Source organism: Apostichopus japonicus, chromosome 16 (genome assembly GCF_037975245.1).
Source record: "Apostichopus japonicus isolate 1M-3 chromosome 16, ASM3797524v1, whole genome shotgun sequence".
NCBI classification, from domain to species: Eukaryota; Metazoa; Echinodermata; class Holothuroidea; order Aspidochirotida; family Stichopodidae; genus Apostichopus; species Apostichopus japonicus.
The window spans coordinates 43,550,923-43,573,756 of record NC_092576.1 but is presented as its reverse complement, the minus strand read 5'-3'; the positions used below and the strand labels follow the sequence as shown (position 1 = coordinate 43,573,756).

The 22,834-nt window shown below is 38.8% G+C and overlaps 3 protein-coding genes across 3 annotated transcripts in view; 1 reads left to right on the top strand and 2 right to left on the bottom strand.

The window, feature by feature from the left end:
- Nucleotides 1–22,834, bottom strand: part of LOC139983280 (uncharacterized) — a 254,458-nt gene that overhangs the window by 100,067 nt on the left and 131,557 nt on the right. The window lies entirely within an intron of this gene.
- On the bottom strand, nucleotides 493–5,439 carry LOC139983278 (uncharacterized). Its single transcript, XM_071996736.1, has 2 exons — nucleotides 5,038–5,439; nucleotides 493–3,235 (listed from the first exon to the last, which is right to left on the bottom strand). The coding sequence occupies exon 2, from the start codon at nucleotides 3,214–3,216 to the stop codon at nucleotides 1,105–1,107; it is 2,112 nt and encodes a 703-aa protein (XP_071852837.1). The 5' UTR covers nucleotides 3,217–3,235; nucleotides 5,038–5,439; the 3' UTR covers nucleotides 493–1,104.
- LOC139983281 (uncharacterized) lies at nucleotides 7,893–20,084 on the top strand. Its single transcript, XM_071996739.1, has 2 exons — nucleotides 7,893–8,067; nucleotides 15,785–20,084. The coding sequence occupies exon 2, from the start codon at nucleotides 15,819–15,821 to the stop codon at nucleotides 17,691–17,693; it is 1,875 nt and encodes a 624-aa protein (XP_071852840.1). The 5' UTR covers nucleotides 7,893–8,067; nucleotides 15,785–15,818; the 3' UTR covers nucleotides 17,694–20,084.

Here is a 22,834-nt window from a genome sequence, read left to right as displayed (position 1 = left end):
TTCAATTATGACATTGGTTGGATGAAAAAACAAAATAAATGTAAGAAGAATAAAAAATAAATAAAAAATAAAGCTAAGATAAATGATGATCTTGAATTTCAGATTAAAATTGCACTAACGTATCTCGCACATATCTCGTCACGTGATACGAACAAAATATTAACGATAATTATCAATTTCTATAAAATATATCCATCTTTATACTTGTTTACTATAAGTTTGAAATAATTTCTAGAAAATGTATAGTCATTAAGTTATTATCTTTTAAGTGAAAGATCTTTGTAGTACTGGTTGATCAAAAATGATATAATTATGAAATAGTTATATACATTAATCAAGGAAATTGCATTTTCTATGGTGAACATCATTTTCAATGGTGAACATTTTCGGCTGATTTTTCTACTTACAAAATTTATCCGCTAATATTGCAATTTCGGCTAGAAAAACAGACAGTGGTAAGGTGAAATAAGGAATAAGAAAGAAAAGTTTGAAAAAAAACTTAAAAAAAACGCATCTCACGCATGCGCAATGATGCCAACCATGCATCAGTTAGTTCTCAAAGTGTTTCCTGTATATCACAGTCATGTGATACATGAGGCACCCAGAATACCCCATTCTGCTCTCTCTTTGTCGTTACTGAGTTAAGCAAATGCGATATGTCGTGGAAAGTGTGATGACATCTTGTAACAGTAGGTGGTCAGGGGCTAATCATAGTCTCTCGACTGACGTTGTCGAACAAACTTACAAAACAAAAAGTTGAATGTACACAAAAAAACAAAAAGAAACAAACAATAGCGTAGCAACTAAACAAAAAACAAGAGGGAGACATAACAGTGAACACACAAACAAATATAAGGAAAAAGTGGCTTGCAACAACGTACAGAGAAAGGGCTATATGCAGGTTTGTTTTCAACTTTCCGGGGGAGGGTGGGGAGTGGGGGGGGACTGAATGAATACCAAACAGACTTTGGCCAGCTGTTGCAATTCCTACCTTCTTCTCATTTGTCTGCATTACAGCTGGCAAATACAAATGTGTAAGTTCGTTGGTTTACTTTAAAAACAAAGTGATGCTTACTGACCACTAATTGTGACGTCACAATTCGTTCACAATAAAGCGTAATGCGTAACTTCACCCTTCTCCCTAGCAACAACCGCCAATCTCTCGTTACCACCCTCCGCGTCTGTTATCGTTATACACATTGCGTCTAGATCAACCACACGCATTGTCAACGGCTGGCCGACCGGTGTATACCGAATAATAATCTGTTTCCAATTTTCTGCTACTTTGGCGTCCCATAAAATATAGACGTAACCCTGACGGTCTGCGCAGATGCTAAATGGTTGCCAATCGCCTTCGTCTAGTTCGAGGTTAGGAAATATAAAGTGTAAGGAGCCATCCATTCCACAACAGAGAGCTAATTTGCCGTAATAATCACATATTAAAATCTGTCCTCTACTAACAGCCAAACTTTGGGGACAAACTTTGATCTGCGGGATGTTCAGAGTCTTAATATGGTTGTATTGTAGGTCCAGTATCTCTATTTTATTACTGCCCGTTATTCGGACACCATCCGTTTCGCCACTACCGATGAAAATCTGCTGTGTCGTTTTACAGACAGCCATGGACTGCACCCACCGCTTTCTGCTCCAATCATGGACAATTTGGCATAAATCTCGCTTATTGTAACTTCCATCCACTAGGTTGACGAGGCCTAACTCGCTAGGTTGACAGGCAGTCACCACCGTTGTCTTTGTAACAGCATCTACGAATCTCCATGGTTTAGGAATTTCGCCATGAAATTGCAAATTACCTAACTTTTCACCCGATGAAGAGAACTGTGTTATCTGAGATACGTTTCTGGTGTTATGACTGCTGAGTACAACACCAGAGACACCCACCATGTAACAGACACCACGTACAATCCATTCCTTACTAGAGAACCCTTCCAGATTCACGTGGCCATGTTCCGTACCTATGACCTCGACTAAACCGAAATGTTGCAAGTTCGGAGACGGAATAAACTTCGTGTCGATTTTCTCTAAAAATCCCACTTTTCTTAAAATGTCTTGAATATCAAAACGTAACGATTTCATAACGTCTGTGATTGTGGAGACGCATTTCAAAGCCGCCCAGTCATGTTCGGTGTTAAGTACCGATTTCGTCGTCGTAGAAATGTTCGCGTACCTATTTTGAAGATTCATCACAGCGTCTTTGATCAGAGCAAATTTCGAGCCCTTCACATTTTCCAGAAATCTCACCAAGGCGTCGTTAAATTTCTCGATGTCCATTCTTTGCTCGGTGAACTTGGCGAAGTCCACATCATCTTCACCAATACCGGAAGTAAACGAACTGCTTACGTCACCACCTTCCGAACTATCCAGGCTCATATTTTTCTCTTTGATCTCTTTCAAATATTCTTTCTTTGCAAGTATGACGTTGACATCTTGTTTGACTTTCTCTTCGGCTTCATGTAACCTTGAGGCTACCATAGTAGTCATCCTACTGTCCGCCTTATTCACGCCATCTTTGAGTGCCTTCCAAAAGCCTTCCGGTTTCTCCAACGAACCCATCTCGGTTCTCAACTCTTCTCTGACTCTCTTCGCTGCGTCTTTGATACTTTCAATGTCATGCTTCTCGTGAGAACCGAATTTACAAGCCATACATATATCCATTTTATCACATGTTTTACAGATGATGTCTAGAAATAAGGTTGGATGTGTATGGCACCTGGGAGCATCCATTAATCGCGTGAGTTCATCAAAGGCTAACTTCAAAGTATTTCCGTCGACATTTTTGACATTAATTAAAGCAGCACTGTGGAGTTTGAATTTACCATTAGATAAATGCAAATGGTGGCAGTCTTCACAGAGAAACCCGGTACACTTAAAGCAGTAAGATGAACATCGTTTATGTTTAGAACAAATTGAACAAACGCGTTTCTTCTTGTCTTTGAGGATGTTAGAACGGGCCTCGTGGCACTCGATCAGTTGCTTCGTGTGAACGTCTGTTTCTAATCCAGCGACGCCATTGGCTGGCAGAGCTGTGACGACATTACAGGTTGGACACATCATGTCGTGTGCATCGTGGGACCTCTTCACCAGGCAGTCCCTACAGTAACGATGAAGGCAACTGAGTAACTTTGGCTCTTGTAAAATGTCTGAACACAAAGAACATTGAAAGAAGTCTTCGGGTATATCGGCTTCTGGGATCGCCATTTTGTGATCCTCATTCAAACTGAAATAAGAAATGTATGAAACGGCTGGTTATTTCCTAAATTAAGTAATGACGTAACGTAACGTCTGACTGACGCGATGTTATGACGTAATAAAGGGGGACAATGAAATTTTACGATTTCGAAAAGGGCACAATAATATATTGAGAAATTTGACGAAAAGATCTTAAGAAACGCAATTAACCTACGACGTGCTTACAGACAACAGACACACCGATCAGGATGAATTATCGTAAGGAATGCTGTTCAAAATGTATATCATAGCGAGGTCTGAGAGGGGGGGGGGTGGGAGTACAATCCCGGGCACAAGGGCTAATTAGGGGATTACCGGGGCAAATGAGGTCCGAGCTTTCGCCATTCAACATAAAATAATACTCATACGTTCATGAATTCAATTCAGCCAATTGGGACAGTTTTCTAATGCTAACACCTCTCTAAACTAGTGTCCTCCCATATCATGTTTCAAAGCACTGGTATTGACAGTATGAACAGTTCCTAACTTTGATCTGATAGAAACATGATATTCATACTGCTCATACTAACAGTACGCGAGCTTTGAAAGCGGGATGTGACAGTTCATGTCCTACCTTGGTGATGAAATTTGGGCAATGGATTCATGAAAACTTCAAAAAAAGGGGGGACCCAGTGATTGCTGTTGAGGCAGGTTGTAACATAGTGTTACAACCTGCCCAAATTGTAAACAATCATACCTAATGACTAATATAATATCGTCAAGGAACATTGCACTGCGTCAGCAAAAGAAAAATACAGTTCTGTATACGCATCTGCTTTATATATGCACATTCACATACCTCTATTAGAATGCGCGCTTATTACACAAAGACGCATTTGGTATAACAATGTAAATGTTTCTCAGTGGTATAGTATACTCAATTGGTTGCGCGTCGAAACATAACCTATAGTCGTAGACTTTTTTCCTGTCAAGCAATTAAGTTTGCTGTGTCTCCATTTCCAGCATATATACTGTTTAAAAATGTTGTTTGTGTATCACAACCAACAGGGGTAACTGACTATTTTAGGAAAGAGCCTGTATAAGTTTGAATGCATGGAGCTATACCGGTAATAGCTTCATGGAATAATTCACTTGAAAATGCGCCCTTTATATAACAGTTTCCCTGCCTCGGGCATTTGAATTACCTCTCGTGGTAGAACAACTCCCTGGTACTCCACTGTAAATCTGAGCTGAGAAAATTAATTTTCCAAGTTCGTTTCCTTTGCTAACGCTAGGTGAATTGATTACGTAACTCACAGGCTAAACATAACCTTGATAGGTGCAAAATTGGCCAGTGGCGCAAAATGAACGTCAGTCTTACCTAACAACCCCTGGTCTTACTAAAAATGTCCGATTGCATGGCAGTGAAAGATGGTGAAGTGGCCGATGGGATTGGGGTGTGGGGGTGGGAGATGGGAGTGGTGGAGGTACATGGAGTAATGACGTCGTCCTGACGGTGGGAACATATTGACGAAGAAGTCATGTAGCCCGGGATGTTCAAATCAGTTATAAATACATAAGCGATGCCTTCGAATGAAGAGTCTGTGTGGCAAATTGACTCAACTTGAAGATAGCCAATGTATAGCTGGGCCTGATTATAGTTAGGTTACGAGTTGATATCAAACAGATATTGAATAATTATTAATTAATGAATTAATTAACAAGACAATAAATTGTCAGCAGATTATGAAAAGACATCAAACAGCTCCTTGCAGGCTGACCTCAGTATTTAGTGTTAAACATTTCCTTTACAACGAAGCTAACTGAAATTCAAATTGCTTGTATACTTACTTTGTATAGGCCTATAATATACAGCTATAGTTGTGAAGGCCACTTGTTGATATAGTGTTCAAGTGCGGCGACTTGGCGTTACAAGATACCTGCTTGTATAGCCTTCTTATCATTGAAGTATTTCATGCGTTAGACCGTACGTATATATATAGAGAGAGAGATAACCATTCATACCAGCGACTTTGTATCGTAGCCAAACCGAGGTTAACCTTCAGTGTCACTGACAAACTGTTGATATAGTCAGCTGAACTTTAAACTCAACGCTGTATGTATTGTAAGATTACACCATCTTGTTGTCGCGCATTCACTTTACATTATCAATCAAGATAACTTTGTCAAGTGAAGGGTAAACACGATAACGGTCATAACACACTGAAGATAGTGTGGGTACGGTAGGCTGTATAGGCCTACTATATATAGATGAAACACTGGTCTCGCATCGATGAACTTTGAACAAACAATTAAACAATATTACACGCAAGTTGTAAACCTCCTATCCAGCAGCATGATGCATACGGAAACGTTAGATGATTATGACTGTGAATAGTTTGTAATTATGTGTTGAGCTGAGGACTATAGTACTGGAACGACATAATGGATACGACTGCAACAGTATGGGTACGAGTACAACATTAATAATACGAGTACAACAGCATGAGTACGAGCAGTGGCGTAGGTAGGTACTTTTGAGTGGGGGGGGGGGGGGCTGAAGACTGATGGTCGGCCTGGGGGAGGGGTCTGAGGGGAGGGGGTGTCCCCTCCCCTTTGGAATTTTTTTGGCATTTCCAGGTGGCCTCAGATGCAATTTTGTGCAATATAGCACACTTCAACCCACCCACTCCATTTTGTATATAATTTTTGCATTTTCACCTTGCCTTAGATGCAATTTCGTGCTCCAAATGAGATTTTTTTCTCATTTGGAAATGAAAAAGGGGTTTTCTGACTTGCGAAGCGGGGGGGGGGGGCGGAATGATACTTCCGCCCCTCCATATTTTTCACTGTGGGGGGGGGGGGGCCTGGCGCCCCCAGACCCCCGGTTCCTACGCCCTTGGAGTACGAGTACAGCATAATGAGTATGAAAATCATGAGTATGAGTACAGCGTTAAGAATACGAGTACAACAGCACGAGTGCGAGTACAACATTATAAGTATGAGAACAACATCATGAGTGCAACAGCATGAGTACGAGTACAACATAATATGTACAAGTACAATAGCAACGGTACTAGTACAACAGAATGAGTATGGTTACACCATCATGTGTATGAGTACACCATCATGAGTGTGAGTACGACAGTATATAAGTATGAATACAACAACATGAGTACAACAGTATGAGTGGAGTACAACAGCATATGTACACGTACAATAGCAACGGTACGAGTATAACAGTATGAATATGAGTACAACATCACGGGGTGAAAATTACAACAGCATTAATTTCCCCTCATTACTATAAGTAAGAGTGCAAGTCTCCAGCGCGAGTTTGAGTCAGCGATCTTCCAATATATAATATCTAACACTATAAATGTCCACAATGCCCCAAGTGTAAATGTATACAAGTACAAATGCACAGGTTCAAGTAGTGGAATGTATATACGGTTAATCGAGTACAAGCACGGAGTTATCTGCAGAACTGAGTATGATGTAAAATGACGAGATATATATAGACATGTCATAAAGGCCAAAATTTTGCGATTTTTATGTAGCCACATCATGACTTTTTGCAGCCTTTGTATGTATGCCTGCAGTGCGTGAATGTATGTATGTGTGTGTGTGTGTAAATGTTTGTTTCTCACTGGAATGCGTTGTGAAAATGTAAGGAAAAAAAAACGTTATTATAAATAAATACGTTGTTGTTATGTAAATAAAACGAATAATTCGTGGTAACATGTCAATATATCATTGATTATTAGGTATATAATTATAATATTATAAGAAAGGTGCTGCAAATTGATATTTGTATGGCGCTAGTAGGCTTCCATACAATGTAATACCTATAAATGAATGAAGTGAAACGTTTATTGGTTAAGATGAGTCACGTGACGTGTTCCGCAATGTTACGATACAAGATCAAACTACAATTTTGTCATCGATAAATACATGTATGCAAATTGCAAAGTAAAAAAAAGAGACTGAATAACATGATTTTTAATTGAAGTAATACATGACAAAAATAAAAAAAATGCTTAGAATGACAATGTTCAAGGGCGTAGGAGCCGGGGGGGGGGCTGAAAAATTTGGAGAGGCGGAAGTATCATTCCGCCCCCCCCCCCCCTTCGCAAGTCAGAAACCCCTATTTCATTTCTCAATAAATGATAACAACATTCGTCATTTTAGCAGAAAACATTTTGGCAGAAAAAATCTCATTTGGAGCACCAAATTGCATCTTAGGCCAGGTGAAAATGCAAAATTATTTACAAAATGGAGTAGGTGTTGAAGTGTGCTATATTGCACCAAATTGCATCGGAGGCCACCTGTTTCCTTAGACCCCCCCCCCAGGCCGGCCATCAGTCTTCAGCCCCCACTCAAAAGTACTTTCCTACACCACCGTACTGACAATGTTAACAATTTGTCTCCCACTTTGAAGATTTTTCTGAGTTCCTATACACCCTCCATGCACCCTTCTTGATGACTATTTAACTATAACTTGTCAAATAAGTAACTCTCCTACCCACCCCCCCCCCCCCCTCCCACCCTACATCCATCCACAAGTCCGTAGCACTGTCACTCAATATCACCTTTACGAAATGATGTCATCGCGTGTGGAGCAATGGAATGGGAATCCCCTATTGCGCAACCTTGTGCCACTAGTTGTGGCAACCATCTTTTCTCGAAGTTTTATGGTGTGTTGTAACGTTCAATGTCAATTCGTGTGCAGTATTGCATACATAATTATAACAGCACACCGTGTACAGTAGTTGCAGTCCATATTGTACGTCGTCTGCGACAGTGTTCAGACAGTGAAAAAGCAGTGATCAATTCTTCACACTCAGAAGCAAATATTCACCGGGATTTTGTTATCTTCTTGTAAGTATGATAACCTTGTGTATTCTATTGTGCCTTGCATGATGAACAAGGTTTAGTATAACTTAAGCCTACATTGAGTCTTGACTGGCCATTTTTTTGTGCAACTTTGGCGACTCCGCTAACTTAGGACTAGGAGTTGTTTATGTGATCGGTTTTAGCGAAATAAAAATATAAAAACAACAATTTAGAGAAAACACACAGACATTGTCGAGGCATGCTGAGACTCAACGTTCATGTGCTCTTCTTCCGTTGTTGGCTTGATATGTTGCTTACAGTATTTCTGACCTAGGCTAGGCCTATTTTGCTACAAATTGTTCAGTCTTGCCATTACTTAGTCAAAAGGAAAGGATCATAGTTTCGGCGATACCTAAGACCAGTTAATATCAATTTACATGGTATTATCCATAACATATTTTGTATCATTCAACAGAATATTTCACAGAGGTTCTCTATTTGCATAAAACCTCTCACTGGACACAAATTAATCAGTTTGTTTGCGACTTTTGATGAAAATATTAGAATAATATAATGTCATTTGATTACCCAAGAGGTGTGCATTTAACTTACAGTACTGTAGGCCTAGCCTATAGTATAAGTAGCATAGCCTTCCATGGAGACATACATTTCTACCTGAAATTACAGTTAATAAGTTGGCTAGGCCTGTTATAATCTAACATCTTTCTCATACCGAAAGTGAAACAGCCACCAAATTACATAAAATTACACACACACACTATACTAATGGTAACAGGCCCAGTACTCCATTTCTCTATTGACTTAAATACACACTGAATCATCAAACTTAGTGGATATGTATGTACAATCTCAGTAGTTTTGTAATTGCTATTAATGTGTGAATACAATCCCTCACTAACTGTCTCATTGGCTGTTCTGCCCATTAATTTCCATTTTCCTGTATAATGACTATGTCAATTTTTTAGCTACAAGAATCCAAGTTACAATTAATTGTTTTAAATTTAATTTTTTTGTGCAAATTAATTTGAATTTAAACCCCCTCTAAGTTTTCAACAGTTGACAGATTCCTGCACTGCTTTTTGAACCCAAAGTGATCAACATTGCTTCAGTGTGACCAAATATTTGTATGAATAGGCCTATTAATTGTACCAGGTCTAGAATTTTACAATTTTAACTACTGTAAATACTGTACAGTATTTGCTTCAAAATACCAGTGGATAAAAAGACCTACTGGCCACTGGCTAAACTCAATTTCTCACTGGTATTTTCCTGAACGACAAAACACATTCAGTCTTACAGGACGGGCATTTGGGAATAACCCAAATTCGGTATATATTTGCTTATTGTGAGTTTGTTATATAGGGCTAGATGTAAGTTAAGGAAATCATGCTTTGTCTTTGGGTGAGAACTGCTAAAAGGCTTGCCACGTGTTTGGTTCCTTAATATCTACTCTCTGAAAATTGCCAGTGCCTTTTTTCTTCTGACAAACACAAAATCCACTGGGGTTATGCCAGTACATAGCCCGTATTTCGAGGCCTGATGCATATATTAATGTCGATACCACAATACCACATACAGTACTGGTCTGTAAAGCACCAAATAGTTATGAAGTTATTTACTATACATATGGTGCTTTTCTGGCACAGGACCATGAATGGGATTGAATTTATGTAAGATAGGTTTACAGTCTTGTTCAAAGCCAAGGCTATCTCACACAAATTTACAACAATTAAGCCCTTGGTAACTTGTCACACCCACACAACAAAGTGTGCACAATTCAAACAATCCCTTCTGGATCACTACAGTGTACCACATCTAAGTACATCCAGCACACAAAACTGTATTTACAAGTTACCCATTTAAACACTGGGTGAAGAGAAGCAATGAAGATAAAGTGCCTTGCCCAGGGACACAAGACTTGAACCTAGAGATTTGAACCTGGGATCCTTAGATCGTAAGTCCATTGCCATAAACCAGGGTTTCCCTAACTTTATCCCCCCATGAACCCCCTGTGGATGTCAGAGTTTTTCATGAACCCCCAACTTTCGAGACGTGATCTGAGTCATTATTATACTATAGAACACATAACAGTGCTTCGTAAAAGATCAGGTCCAAAGTGTAATATTATTGTAATGAAAAAAAACAAGAGATGAACAAGTATTTATTTGGAAACTTTGGAAAGATCAGATAACGAAATTGTATCACACATCGATCACCATCACACACAGTGTCATGTTATTTACAAGCTAGTGACTGCATGTTAAACTCAACAACAATTTTCAAGCATGAATTTATGCTAACTTTGCTTTGTGTCGGCAAAATGGAGGTCATCTGGAATTTCCAATATAATAATAATTACTTTGGCCAACCTTTTAGTTACTTTCTCAGCTCTTTATCTTCACGACGTACTGTCATACGTACACCAACTTCAACAAAGTCATGTGACATGTCTGTTTCATTCAGTTATTTATCACATGCATGGTACGGTACTACAAGTCAGTTATTTATCACATGCATGGTACGGTACTACTATGGCAAAGTAGTATGGAACGCGAAAGAGTTTGTCGATAGGTACAATATATCATATATTAGTTCAACAAAAAGTACTCTAGTTTTGACTTTCAGAAACATCTCTCGAACCCCCTGGGATGTACTCATGCACCCCCTGGGGGTTCATGCACCCCAGTTAGGGAACCCCTGCCATAAACATGTAACCACCATGCTTTTCTATTGACTCTTTAGGCAGAATAAGCCATCATAGGGCTGCAGACTATCACAAGTTTCTCAAAGTTGTGTATAAGTTGTACATGTGGCCTTAGGTAAAAATATGCAAAAGTTGCAATGTTACTGTACCTTACTTCACAAGTTAATGTTAGTGTTTAAGAACTCATTTGAAAGCTATGACTGTGGTTTGTTATGTAGTAATATCGAAAGCCTTGGGTTTCAATGTTGAGAAATCACAGTATATTTAAATTATGTAACAAAGTGTTAGAAAGATTTCATAGGTTCTTAGAATATGTAACACACAAAATTAAACTTTCAAACTATTGACTACCCCTCCTAGACCCCTTCCCCCTCTCCAAGTTAGGTAAAGTACCTACCAAATGTAATAAATTACAGCATTAGGTTTGGATTCCCGAGTGGGAGGGGAAAGGAACCTTTGCGATGGTGATGGCATGTGTATGCGGGTGTGTGTGAAAAGTGGATTAAAGTCATGCTCAGTATGTGGATCCCAACTTATTGAGTGCAAAAACCATAATATTTTCTGTGAAGGTCAAAGGTCATTTGAGGTCAAGTCAGAAAACCTTCTAAACATGAGTTGGTGTATGCGCTAGTGTGTGTGTGTGTATGTGATGCCCTAGCTTGTAAACACTGTATCTCAAAAAGGAAATATGTGATTGATGTCATACCTGGTCAGGCGCGTAGCCAATGGGGAGGAGGGGTGAGGGTGGGGGCGGCGAAGGGGGCGATAGCCCCCCCCCTTGAGCATATTTTTTTGTATGTTTTTATGATATCGCTAGTAATTTCAAAATAGAAAATGCTTAGATGCAACCTGCAAGGCCTGGGAAGTGCCATTTCCAGTGATCTGGGAGGCATTTCCGGCCAAAATTGTTCTTGTACGCTTCACGCCAACTCATGGTGGCCCTACGCTTAGATAGTTTCAGAGCCATATATATGATAGTTTGCCTTCAGGTTTGCCCCTCTTGGCAAATTCCTGGCTACGTGCCTGTACCTGGTATGTGTCGGTCATGGTCAGTAGATGATCCCTATGGTTTGTGGAGGAGCTATCATGCATATTAATTAGTGGGCGGAGTTAAACGTAAAATTCTTAACATGTCGATATCTATTCAAGAGTATGCCCGATTAAGTTCATACTAGGTATGGTAATATAAGTACATAGTAATTACATGTTCTTTGCAACAACAACTCTGACCTCATTAGTATTCATAGTGGGTGTGGCTTAATGAGAAATCATGGAAAACGGCTCAAGTGTAAACACGATATCTCTTCAACCACAAGTTGAATCAATGTAATACTAGGTAGGAAGATGGCTGGCTCTTGATGTTTAAAGGGGCCCTATTGTTTGTGTTTCCATATCATGAATATTAATGATTGGGAGGGGCTTCACGGAAAATTCTTAAATATCAATCTCTTCAACAATGTGTTCAATTTAATTCATTCTTGGTATAGTGATGTAAATACATTGTAAGGACCCATTCTTTGCAACAACAAGTTTACCTCATTAGTAATCATGAGTGGGTGGAACTTAATGTGAATGTTGATGAGTGGGTGGGGCTTACCATCAAAATGTTATAAATTGTCGATACAGGTACCTCTGCAACTGTAGGTCCGATTTAGTTTATACTTACAGTAGTATGGTGGTGTAACTATATGCAGTACTTATATGTACATATTCTTTGTAACTACATTTTGGCCTACATTCTTATGGACCATCGGGAACCAAAAATTATGGGCAATTTTTGGGTCATGTGGGCCCAAATTTGATTTCCACCTCAAATGCATTTTGGTGCACATTCTTTGGGGCCAAATTTGTGGGGCCCAATGCTTTTGGGCTCAAGTTTTGGGGCCAAATATGTATTTGAGTCAATTTGCTTGGGCCAAAATTTTGGGGACCAGTTAGGGGTAAGGTTTTACTACTATGTCACTAATGAGACTTGTCAACATGATAACTGATTCCTGGTACAGTACCTTCCTTTTTATCTATCTATTGACGAGGGCGTTGTGGTCATGTGGTTAAGACAGTGGACTTGTGATCTAAGGATTACAGGTTCAAGTCCTGGCCAGATCATTGCATTGTGTTCTTGGGTAAGGCACTTTATCTCCATTGCCTCTCTTCACCCAGGTGTATAAATGGGGACTTGCAAAGTTACTTGTAAATATAGTTGCGTGCGCCGGTTTGTGGCTGCACCCTATGGGAAGTCGTCCGGAGGACACAATGCACTGTGGTGCCCCAAGAGATTGATTGAATTGTGCACACTTTGGTCTGTAGGTGTGACAAGTTACCAATGACCAGGGTTAAGTTGTAAAGTGGTGTGAGAGGGCCTTGGCCCTGAACAAGACTGTAAACCTAAAATTATTAAAATTATTAATTATTATTCTGGTGAAATTTGCATTCATTTCCTATGAACCGTTTGAGATGTTGACAGTTGAAGTTGTCACCTTTCGTACCAAAAGTGAACTTGAAGCAAACAGGTGTGACGTCATTGTTGCACACTGATAAATAATGTTTTGTTTTCCTTTAAAATTTACGTCCAATTTTATACTCCACAATTGGAATGTACCATAGGTATTGGTATTTAATAACTTCACATCCCCTTTGGACAAACTAGTAACCTTATCCAATCCAAGGTCAAATCAATAGAGTGAAAAAAAATGAAAAGTAAAAAACATTATTTGCCAGAATGCAGCCATGACTTCACACCTGGTTGCTTCAAGTTCACTTTTGGTAGAATATCAGATAACTTCAAGGTCTTCTTCAACTGTCAATATCTTAAAAATGGTACATAGGAATTGAATGCAAATTTCACCAGAATGCTTACATTAAATGTTCCTCTTTAACATATGAAAAACAAATTTTGGCCTGGACTCTTCCTTTTAAATAACACATTGTCTAACTGCAACCTAAATAAAGTCAGAACAGGGGCAAAGTCCAACTTGAACAGAAGTCACATGGCTTTTAACAAACATAATGTACAGCATCAGTAGCCTGTAGTAAATGTACAGTGTGACTTGGAGTGTGGATGAGTAGTATCATCTACAGGCAATGAGAGAATGCAATGCAACATAAACATGGTGCCTTACTGAAATAAGCTCAGCAATATAAACGAATTGTTTTCTTACATTCCTTACAAAATGCAAAAAAATGTACTCCATGGTGATGGCATGTGTGGGTGGGTGCATGCTTGTGTTTCAACTTGGGTTGTAAACACAGTAAACAGAAAAAAAGATACATGTTGGTTGAACTTCATAAATATATTTCTGCAAAATGTGAATACCTAGTGGCTGGACTATCAGCTAACCCAAAGAAGCTTCTCCAAATGTTGATTCATTTCAAGTATCAGACATTAAGAGTGGACCCTGTCGCTTTCATGAAGGTCAAAGGTCACTCAAGGTCACCAGAGGTCAACATTTGAAAACTTTGTTAACAAGATATCTCAAGTGGCTAGGCTATCATTTAACCCAAAGAAGATTGTTCTAATGTTAATTCATTTCAACTATACATACAATAAGACTCATCTTTTGAATTCATATTTTGATTGCTCAGCACGATGAACAGTATACCTTCTGAATTGAGAAATTATGTATTTATTACTATTGCTTTTGATGAGAAGAGAAACCTAAGTATGTGGTCATGGTGGCCTGTGTATGTATGTGTGTTTGCGACGTCTAGCTTGCAAATACGATATCTCAAGGTAGGAATCCTCAATGCTATTCATACTTGGTATGTAGATTTGTCATATTGAGAGGAAGGACTCTATTGTTTTTGGTTAAGGTCAAAGGTCACCAGAGGTCAAAATTTGAAAACTTTGTATACACAATATTTTGTGTTAGGAAGTATGAATACTTTGTATATATACATGGCATGTAACTATGTAACAATGAGTAGAAGAATGCTTTTGTATTCAGTGAAGGTCACATGTCATTTGAGGCCACCAGAGGTTAAACTCTGAAAAACTTTACACATGGTACAGTATCTCAAGGTAGGAATCTTGGATACTTCTCATACTTAATTTGTAGATGTTACATATTGAGTGGAAGAAGCCTATAGTTTTTGATGGAAAGTCAAGGCCATCTGAGGTCACCACAGGTCAAAAACTGGAAACCTTGTTGATACAATATCTGCTGATAGGAAGAATGAAGTTTTTTTATAATTTGCATGTGTATGCAACAATGCCTCATGTTGAGTAGAAGTACCCTATAGTTTCAACCCTATGGGGTTCAAAGGTCATTGGAGGCCACCAGACGTCAAATACTGAAAACCTTGTATAAATGATATCTCAAGATTGGAGGCATGAATACTTCTCATACTTATCGTGTGGATGTATCATCTTGAGTAGAAGGACTCTGTTGTTTTAGTGTCGGTGAAAAATCATCTGAGGTCACCAGAGGTCAATTATTGAAAACCTTGTAAACAGGATATCTCAAGTTTGAAAGCAAGGATACTTGTCATACTTGGCATTAAATAGAATAAGGTAATTGTTTTGGTGGAGGTCAAAGGTCATCTTGGGCACAGCTCAGTCAAACTCTGAAACCCTTTAAACATGATATCTCATGGTAGAAATCATGGTTCTATGCATTCATGGTATATGGATTTGCCCTATTAAGTAGAAGACTCCTGTTGTTGTTGGTGAAGGTCAAAGGTCGTTATAGGTCATCAGAGGTCAGACTCTGAAAACTCTAACAGGATATCTCAAGGTAGGAATCCTGGATACCTCTCATACTTAGTGTGTGGTTGCATCACTCATTGAGTACAAAACCCAAAGCCATAGAGTGTCCGCTATTCAGGACTCCTCAGCATAGAAGAGAGTGATGGTATGTTCTTGATTGCTGCTTTTTCAATAATTATCAAACTTTTCAGACTTGGAACTTGGAAGTGTTTAAAATTTTAAAATTACTGTAAGTGAGCCTTAATTTGATTTCCTCCACTCTTCCTAGATGTCACTGATAAAAGAGGCTAGAACATGCTCGACAATGATTTATATTTCTTCTATCTTTACAGAGACCAAGTCATCACTTTACTTTGATATTCAACAATGGCGAGTCGTAACGGCTCCAAGACTGACTGTGGACATCACCGCCAACCTGATTTCATACATATACTTCCCTGTAGACACAGGTTCTGTGTAGACTGTGTGAAGGATATTGAAGGTCTAATAAAAGGGCAGATTTTCAGCTGCCCTATTTGTCAGAATTGTTCTCAATACGTCAGGCCGCAGGAAGAAGTATTTGGTTTAGCAGAAAAAGCACCACCAGATGAAGATATTTCTCCCAAGGCCCATAAAAGTCACAGATATTCCTCCGAGTCTCAGGAAGATGTCACAAGGAGACATGACTTGAAGACAGATGATGCTATTGAAGATTGTTTCTCGCACGGTAAAGGAAGCCATTATAATCAAAGTCCAAGTGTTAGCAGCAGAAGGTATGCTGATCCAACAGAAAGTTACCATGTAGGAAATGCACAGGTTGGTCAGGATTCATTTTACTCCGGTTCCAACTTGACCCAAAGTCCTCATTGCTCAACAGTATATGATAGGTCTTACGATGACAAAACACCATCCATTGAATATAGAGAGGAACATTACACCCACAGTAGCACCTCTCGTCATGGCCCTTCTTCAGCTGGTGCATCTGCGGAAAATATCTATGATGTGCCAAGATCTCTTTCTAGCCCTGGCACGCCCTTCAGTCGAAAACAGACAACAGACCCTGCTAAAAATGATATCAATTACAAAAACGCACTTACGGGACTGGATTTCAATGAACAACATATGAGTGCAAATGGAACATCTGCTCAGTCATTGAGTGTTGGAGTACCCACTGTAGCTTCTAAGACACCAAATAGTTTCAAACTTGAAAAAAAGGGCACATTTTGCAATGTCCATATTAGACCAGTTTATTTCTTTTGTACTACTTGTAATGTACTTTTGTGCGCAGAATGTAAAGATGGCTCCCACAAGTCTCACACTACGATAGATATCGACGAACCTAAGTTGAGGGAACATGGCACCAATGCTCAACAGGGTTCAAGTCTGAGTGATGGAATACCCATGGCAGCATCTAAGGAACCAAATAGTTTGAAACTTGAGAAAAGGGGCACAATTTGCAATTTACATAGCAAACCAGTGTATTTCTTTTGTACTACTTGTAATGCACTTTTGTGTGCAGAATGTAAAGATGGCTCCCACAAGTACCACAGTACGAATGATATCGATGAGCCATTGAGAGAACATGGAACTAATGCTCAACAGGATTTTAGTGTACCCCCTGCAGAATTGACACACGTATGTTCCCAACATGGAAGACCCTTCATCGTGATTTGTGTAAAAAAATCAACATTTTTATGTCATGACTGTCTAGACACACATTATTGCTTGTACAAATGTAGTCACGTCCCTATTAAGACAGCAGCACATGAATACTTTCTACCCAAGAGCATTGACGTTGTAATGAAGCTACAGGCAATTGACGAATCCATGGAGCAAATTGCTCGTCAAAGACAAACGAGCGCAAATAAATTAGTTGAAGAAGCAGAGACATTGAAGCGTAAGATTAACGAATCCATTGAAATGGAAAAGGCTAAACTGGAAGGTGAAAGAATGGATATGATCGAACAGGTTGACAGAGTCTTAAAGGAAAAAATACAAAGGTACACTCAAGACTCTTTGTCACCAATCTCGGAATCCATCCAAAAGACACGCAAAGAGAATTCTGCTCTACGAGAAGACATTGAAAAGGAGCTATACAAAAGTGCCATGCAGGGAATTCCAAAAGTTGAGAAAATGGTTCAAAAACTGCAGAGGGATTTGGACACCATCCCCAGGAAAACAGAGGAGAAACTAGGCTTATATGTGCATGCTTCAATGAGTAGCATTCGTCCATTTGCTTTAAACTCCTATTACCGATACTAAATTGTTTTTTCTTGGGCTACTGCATGTGTGTTAGGCGTGTTCTTCTAACTTACGCTCAGTGGACCATGGAAATGTGTGTTACATGTGTGTTTCAGGGATATGATTTTGTATATTGTCAGATATGGTAATCTAGATGGTCTGCTCGTGGCGTCACTTGCAGATAAATGGTACCTTACGTATATTAAAGATTTTATCGAGCGATGGAACAAAAACATGGTATACAATCACAGAAATAGCTCTACACGTTACATGAAAAAATGCTTAGTTATGTATTGAACAATCATTCTTCTTGGTCTTCATAAGGCAATAATATAAATATATTATGTAAATTCATATAATGCCAGGGCATGAATGATGAAAGCGGCGATCTTATTTTCTATTATTTCCATCGTTTTATATTTGAACGATTTCAAATAATATGCGTGACATAGTTTAACAGTAGTAAACACATTTTCGTTAGAAGCGCCTCCCTAAACTCATATTATACTTCAACGTAACTGTTTCATTATAGTATTACCAAACAGTATATACGTGAAACTTCTTTAAATAAAAATTCATTACTTACAGTTGATTTAAATTCATTACAGATGATATCCTGCTAGAATTTAAAACATGTTCTTAAGTTTACATTTTAAGTTGATATTTTGTTATTGTGCTATATAAAACTGATATTCAGATGATTTTGTTGCACATACCTATCGCATACACAACATACACAACGTATGTGTGTGAAGGTAAAGCAAAGACAAACTATATATTGCAGATTGTTGTTCATTGAAGTAGTTGTAGAAACAACAAATTAGTTAACATTTGTGCCACCTACAGCAGTTGTATATGTTTCTTACTTTAATGCATTTTTGATATGATGTACAGTTCATAGCATTTTAATCATTCTCATTCAATCATTTGGAAATTCTGGTTCCTGGCGAGTGTATATAAGTTTATCTGCGAAGTGCTTTCCTTTATTCTGCCTTAAATTGCGACCAAATTATTAGAGAACAATCCTCCATTTATCAACCTGTATTATATTTGATTCATCAATCATCTACTGTAGTCTACGAGTCCAGACTTTTACTTGAGTTTTGACTCGCCGAGGACATTTATTGTGAACTCGAGGTCGGATTGGCTGGGACTGTAACATCTTACAAGTCTAGTCCCAAAGACAGTAAAATATCAGTTTGTGTATAGCGAATTCTGAGTGAAACTGCCACCTGCCTTTAAATCCTCCATAGAGCCTGTGGCAAAAACTATATTGTGGCTTTTTATTAACAAAGGGAGTCGTATAGGCCATCAAATGATCAATTTTAGGTTCGGATATCTCGTAAAGAGTAGACATTTCGGTTTCGAACTGTTGACATTTCCATGTTCGGTCCAAATTGTGAGGGAAAAGTTTCGAGAATACACCCTCCACATTTTGACGTAAAGGAAGCAACTTTTTGATAAGACGATAATATATAAAAGTTTGCAAATGTTCTTGCTCTTTCCACTGGAATCAAATGTCCAAAGATTGATCTGTTATGATAGTTAAAGAGGATAATTTTAATGTTAATGCGCTTTATATGCGCTATGGAGGGTGAGTTTTTGTCAAAGTACGTGAAGTTATTCATACAAATGGTTAAACCTTTTGGAATGTTGGATATTACGGCACTGTAATGTTCCATGAATGTTTAAGGTTTGTTTCTGATTCCTTGCCGACGGCATGTGTATATGTTTCCATGTGTATGCCTCTCAACTAATGACATGGGACAAGAATATTCCTGTCTCCAGTTGTTTAACAGTTGAGAACAGTACTCGTCGGTTGCCCAGACCAACAAAGTTAGCATAAATTGCAATATCATCGGTTCTATAGCAAATACATAGAAAAGTCATGCGTATGTTACGCCCTGTCTCTTAAATATGATCACTCACCAAGCGCACAGTTTTCATCAGCTTCAAACGTAATATGTGTAGTTTCCTTTAGTCACTGAGTGTTTGGCTGTTTGCGTTATTGACTGAATTTCTTGAACAAATGAAATGCAACTTGCTCTGCAACATCAGATATAGCTGAGTGTAAACTTGATGTTAAGGGGTCAAAGAGCCGCCTGCATGGCTTTCTCGGTTATACAATCGTGTACACACCTCTACGTGAATCATTGAGTTAACGAAGTTCACTAATGTTGTTGAAAGGTAAAGTATGGACTGTGTCAGTCCAATAATGGTAACCTTTACGAAACATCTTTATTATCTTTATAACAAGTATTAATGATGTCAGCTTGCTTTTGTTGCTAAATAGTAAATGAGAAGATAATGGTGTTAACAGCTTTAGGTCTGAGACAGGAAATTTATAATTGTACGTGTAAATGTACATTTCTTTGTTAGAATTGAAAATAAAACATGGCTTTAATAATGAGATACTATGGAAAACAATTGTCATCTTTGGATTGAATTTTTGGTTGCAATACGTGACATAACCATACGGAGCAATTCGCATCGCACTGTTAGTGTTTTCTGCCGTCGGGGGTTGACTTAGCGTGAGGATATAGTCCCGTGATTATATTTAAAGCGAAACAGTTTTTGATAAATTGATCTACACTCAAGCTTGTGCTAAATAACTTCTATTTTGTGTAGGGTTGATAAGCTGGGTTGGGTGAATTAAACCCATACCCACACGCCTGACAAATGGACAATCAATTCATCCATACTTACCCTCGCGATGAATCGAAATTTCTTAATATAAAAAAACATTTCGCTTTAAATTATATGCATAATTGGCTACTAAAACGAGAGTTTGTGCTATTACATAGCAATTTTCGAATTTGGTCAACGGCAACGATGGCAAAGTGGTCACATATAGTTATAACGTTGCCCTTGTTAGAATTTTATTAATAATTGCGCTGTTTATGCGAACAGTTTTCATCTTTAGTTTCAAATTTCTCCATTTCGACAGAGATTGTGTTCACGTGACACAGATTGACCAATCACTCATACAGAGACAGAATTCCTATATAAGGAGTGACGTCTTCGGACATGACAGACTACACTATGTTGTCTTTGTTTACTTTTACTCATCATCGATGACTGGACAACTTCTTATAGGTAAAACTGCCATAGGATACGAGAGAACTTCGCAAACATTACACTGCACTTAAATAGCTCGGGAGGCGGTGGGGTAGCAGGTACGGGCGAGGTTGCAATGTCCTCACCGTCACACCGGAATCCCTACTGCTCCGTTTGCATGGATCCCTCGGGGACAATTCCTTTGATTCCCACAGAGTGTCATATGCTCCGAAATGAAATGATGTATGTATATATTGACGTCGTTTTCAAAAGGTTAACTGTCAAGGAGTTTACAGTTCGCATAGAGTTGTCAACGTACGTCCAGTCAAATTTGCATTTGTCAGTTTGTCGTGCTCTTATTGGACAGAAAGTGACATGAATATACCGGAAAGCGACATCTGAAGACGTCCCCACAATTGACAGTTTCTCGTGTTCTGATTGGCTCTCATTCAAATGCTAGGATTCTGATTGGATGATATCGGCAAAGTAGCTTCACGGTGACATGTAGTTTGTGGCCTATACATTAAAGGAGACTAGAGTGCTATTATATTATCTGGTGGCTAGAGGGAGTGTGAGTCAAACCCCGAAATAAAAGGTCTCTTCCGGGGAACAGCCCAGAAACCGGGAGGGGATTCTTTTCTTTGTCTTTTTTTTCCTTAGCTTAATGCCCCCGCCCCCCCCCCCCCGGAGGGTGGGGATGCCAGGTCTGAATCAGCCTCCTAGTATTTAAGCTTCCCTTCGTTTTAGTTTTCTGTGCATATTGCTAATCTTTTTCACCTTTTACTGTTGTATAAATATTGAATAGTCTGTTTAAAAAAACAACGCTAACCTGCAGGAGCCGTGCTTGGCATGGCTCGATCAGGCTTGTTCCTCCCTCCCCTCCCCTCCCCCACCCTCCCCAATGACTATACTAGTCAAGGGCTACAATGGAGCACGTTACATGACCCTTCACGGTTAGTACGGGTTGTTTTTGCGAGACCCCCAAAGGACGAAGTCTGATCAAAAAATAGTGTACACTCCGATGTTAGAAGTCAACTATATAGATAGCACTTCACGCGCTGTAACATATCTCTGGTGAACACGAAACCATGGAGCTATAAACAGACGAACTTTGAAAAATCCCCTGTATTGCGCACTTCGCATGACTGCCTGTTTACTCGCGCTTAAAAAGGACACGGTATACAACATAACAAGTTGGCATTCTTTTTTTTTCATGGCTTGGTGAACAGCCACTGCGAAATTGTTGGTGTAAAATGCAAGTTATAACATAACCAACCGTCCACGATCTTAAACGTTTCCCGTAAGTTTCTGTTAATCGTCAAATAATACCACTTGTATTTTACAACTCCCAGTCCTTATGTTCTGCAGTGACAGTTTGCAATTATAGTACAACCGGGTACTTAAAAGGGTAGGGCCTACTTTACATTACTACTTGATAGTGGGTGGCAGTGGGTGGGATAAAGATAAGATAATTCTGTTGGTTATTCCTGGCATTGGATAATACTTTACTATGGACTATATAGATATTTTAGACTAGAAAATATTAGAACTCATCTCTTTGGGGTATGCGGCGGCACTAAGTGTCAGATGCAGCCTATATACTTCTGAAGATGACTAAGCAATTCTAAACACTACATTGATGTCAGTGGTTTGTCAAGATTGATCGTTTCAAAAGCTCAGATTGCTCCGTTTGAAGTATTATGTATTTTGACATACATTCTAATTCTTTGTTGTGCACGTTATAATTATGTAAAAATATGCACTTCTGATACTCAATTGTAATGTTCGCTGATGTAACATTCTTCAATTAGGACTTATTTCGATTCGTTTTCGTAACCCTGTTTTTTTTGTATTTGTCTGCATTCGTTTGTATTTGTTTGCATGTGTTTGAATTTATTTGTATTTTTATGGCAGTGACTCTTCTGACAGGCTAGATCAGCCAACAGAGATTTAAAAGAGGCGTGGTCTTGTTGTGTAATTGTTCGTGTGTCCTACCTACTCAGCTTGTCTGGAAGTATTTCACTATACACTATCTTAATGGACCAGAGTCAACACTCAAGTTAATGACGTAATTTGTGGATTGAAACACAAGTAAACATAATTCT

Excerpts from the sequence above, each read along its gene's own strand:
- LOC139983278 (XM_071996736.1), bottom strand. The coding sequence starts at position 3,216 with ATGGCGATCCCAGAAGCCGATATACCCGAAGACTTCTTTCAATGTTCT.
- LOC139983281 (XM_071996739.1), top strand. The coding sequence starts at position 15,819 with ATGGCGAGTCGTAACGGCTCCAAGACTGACTGTGGACATCACCGCCAA.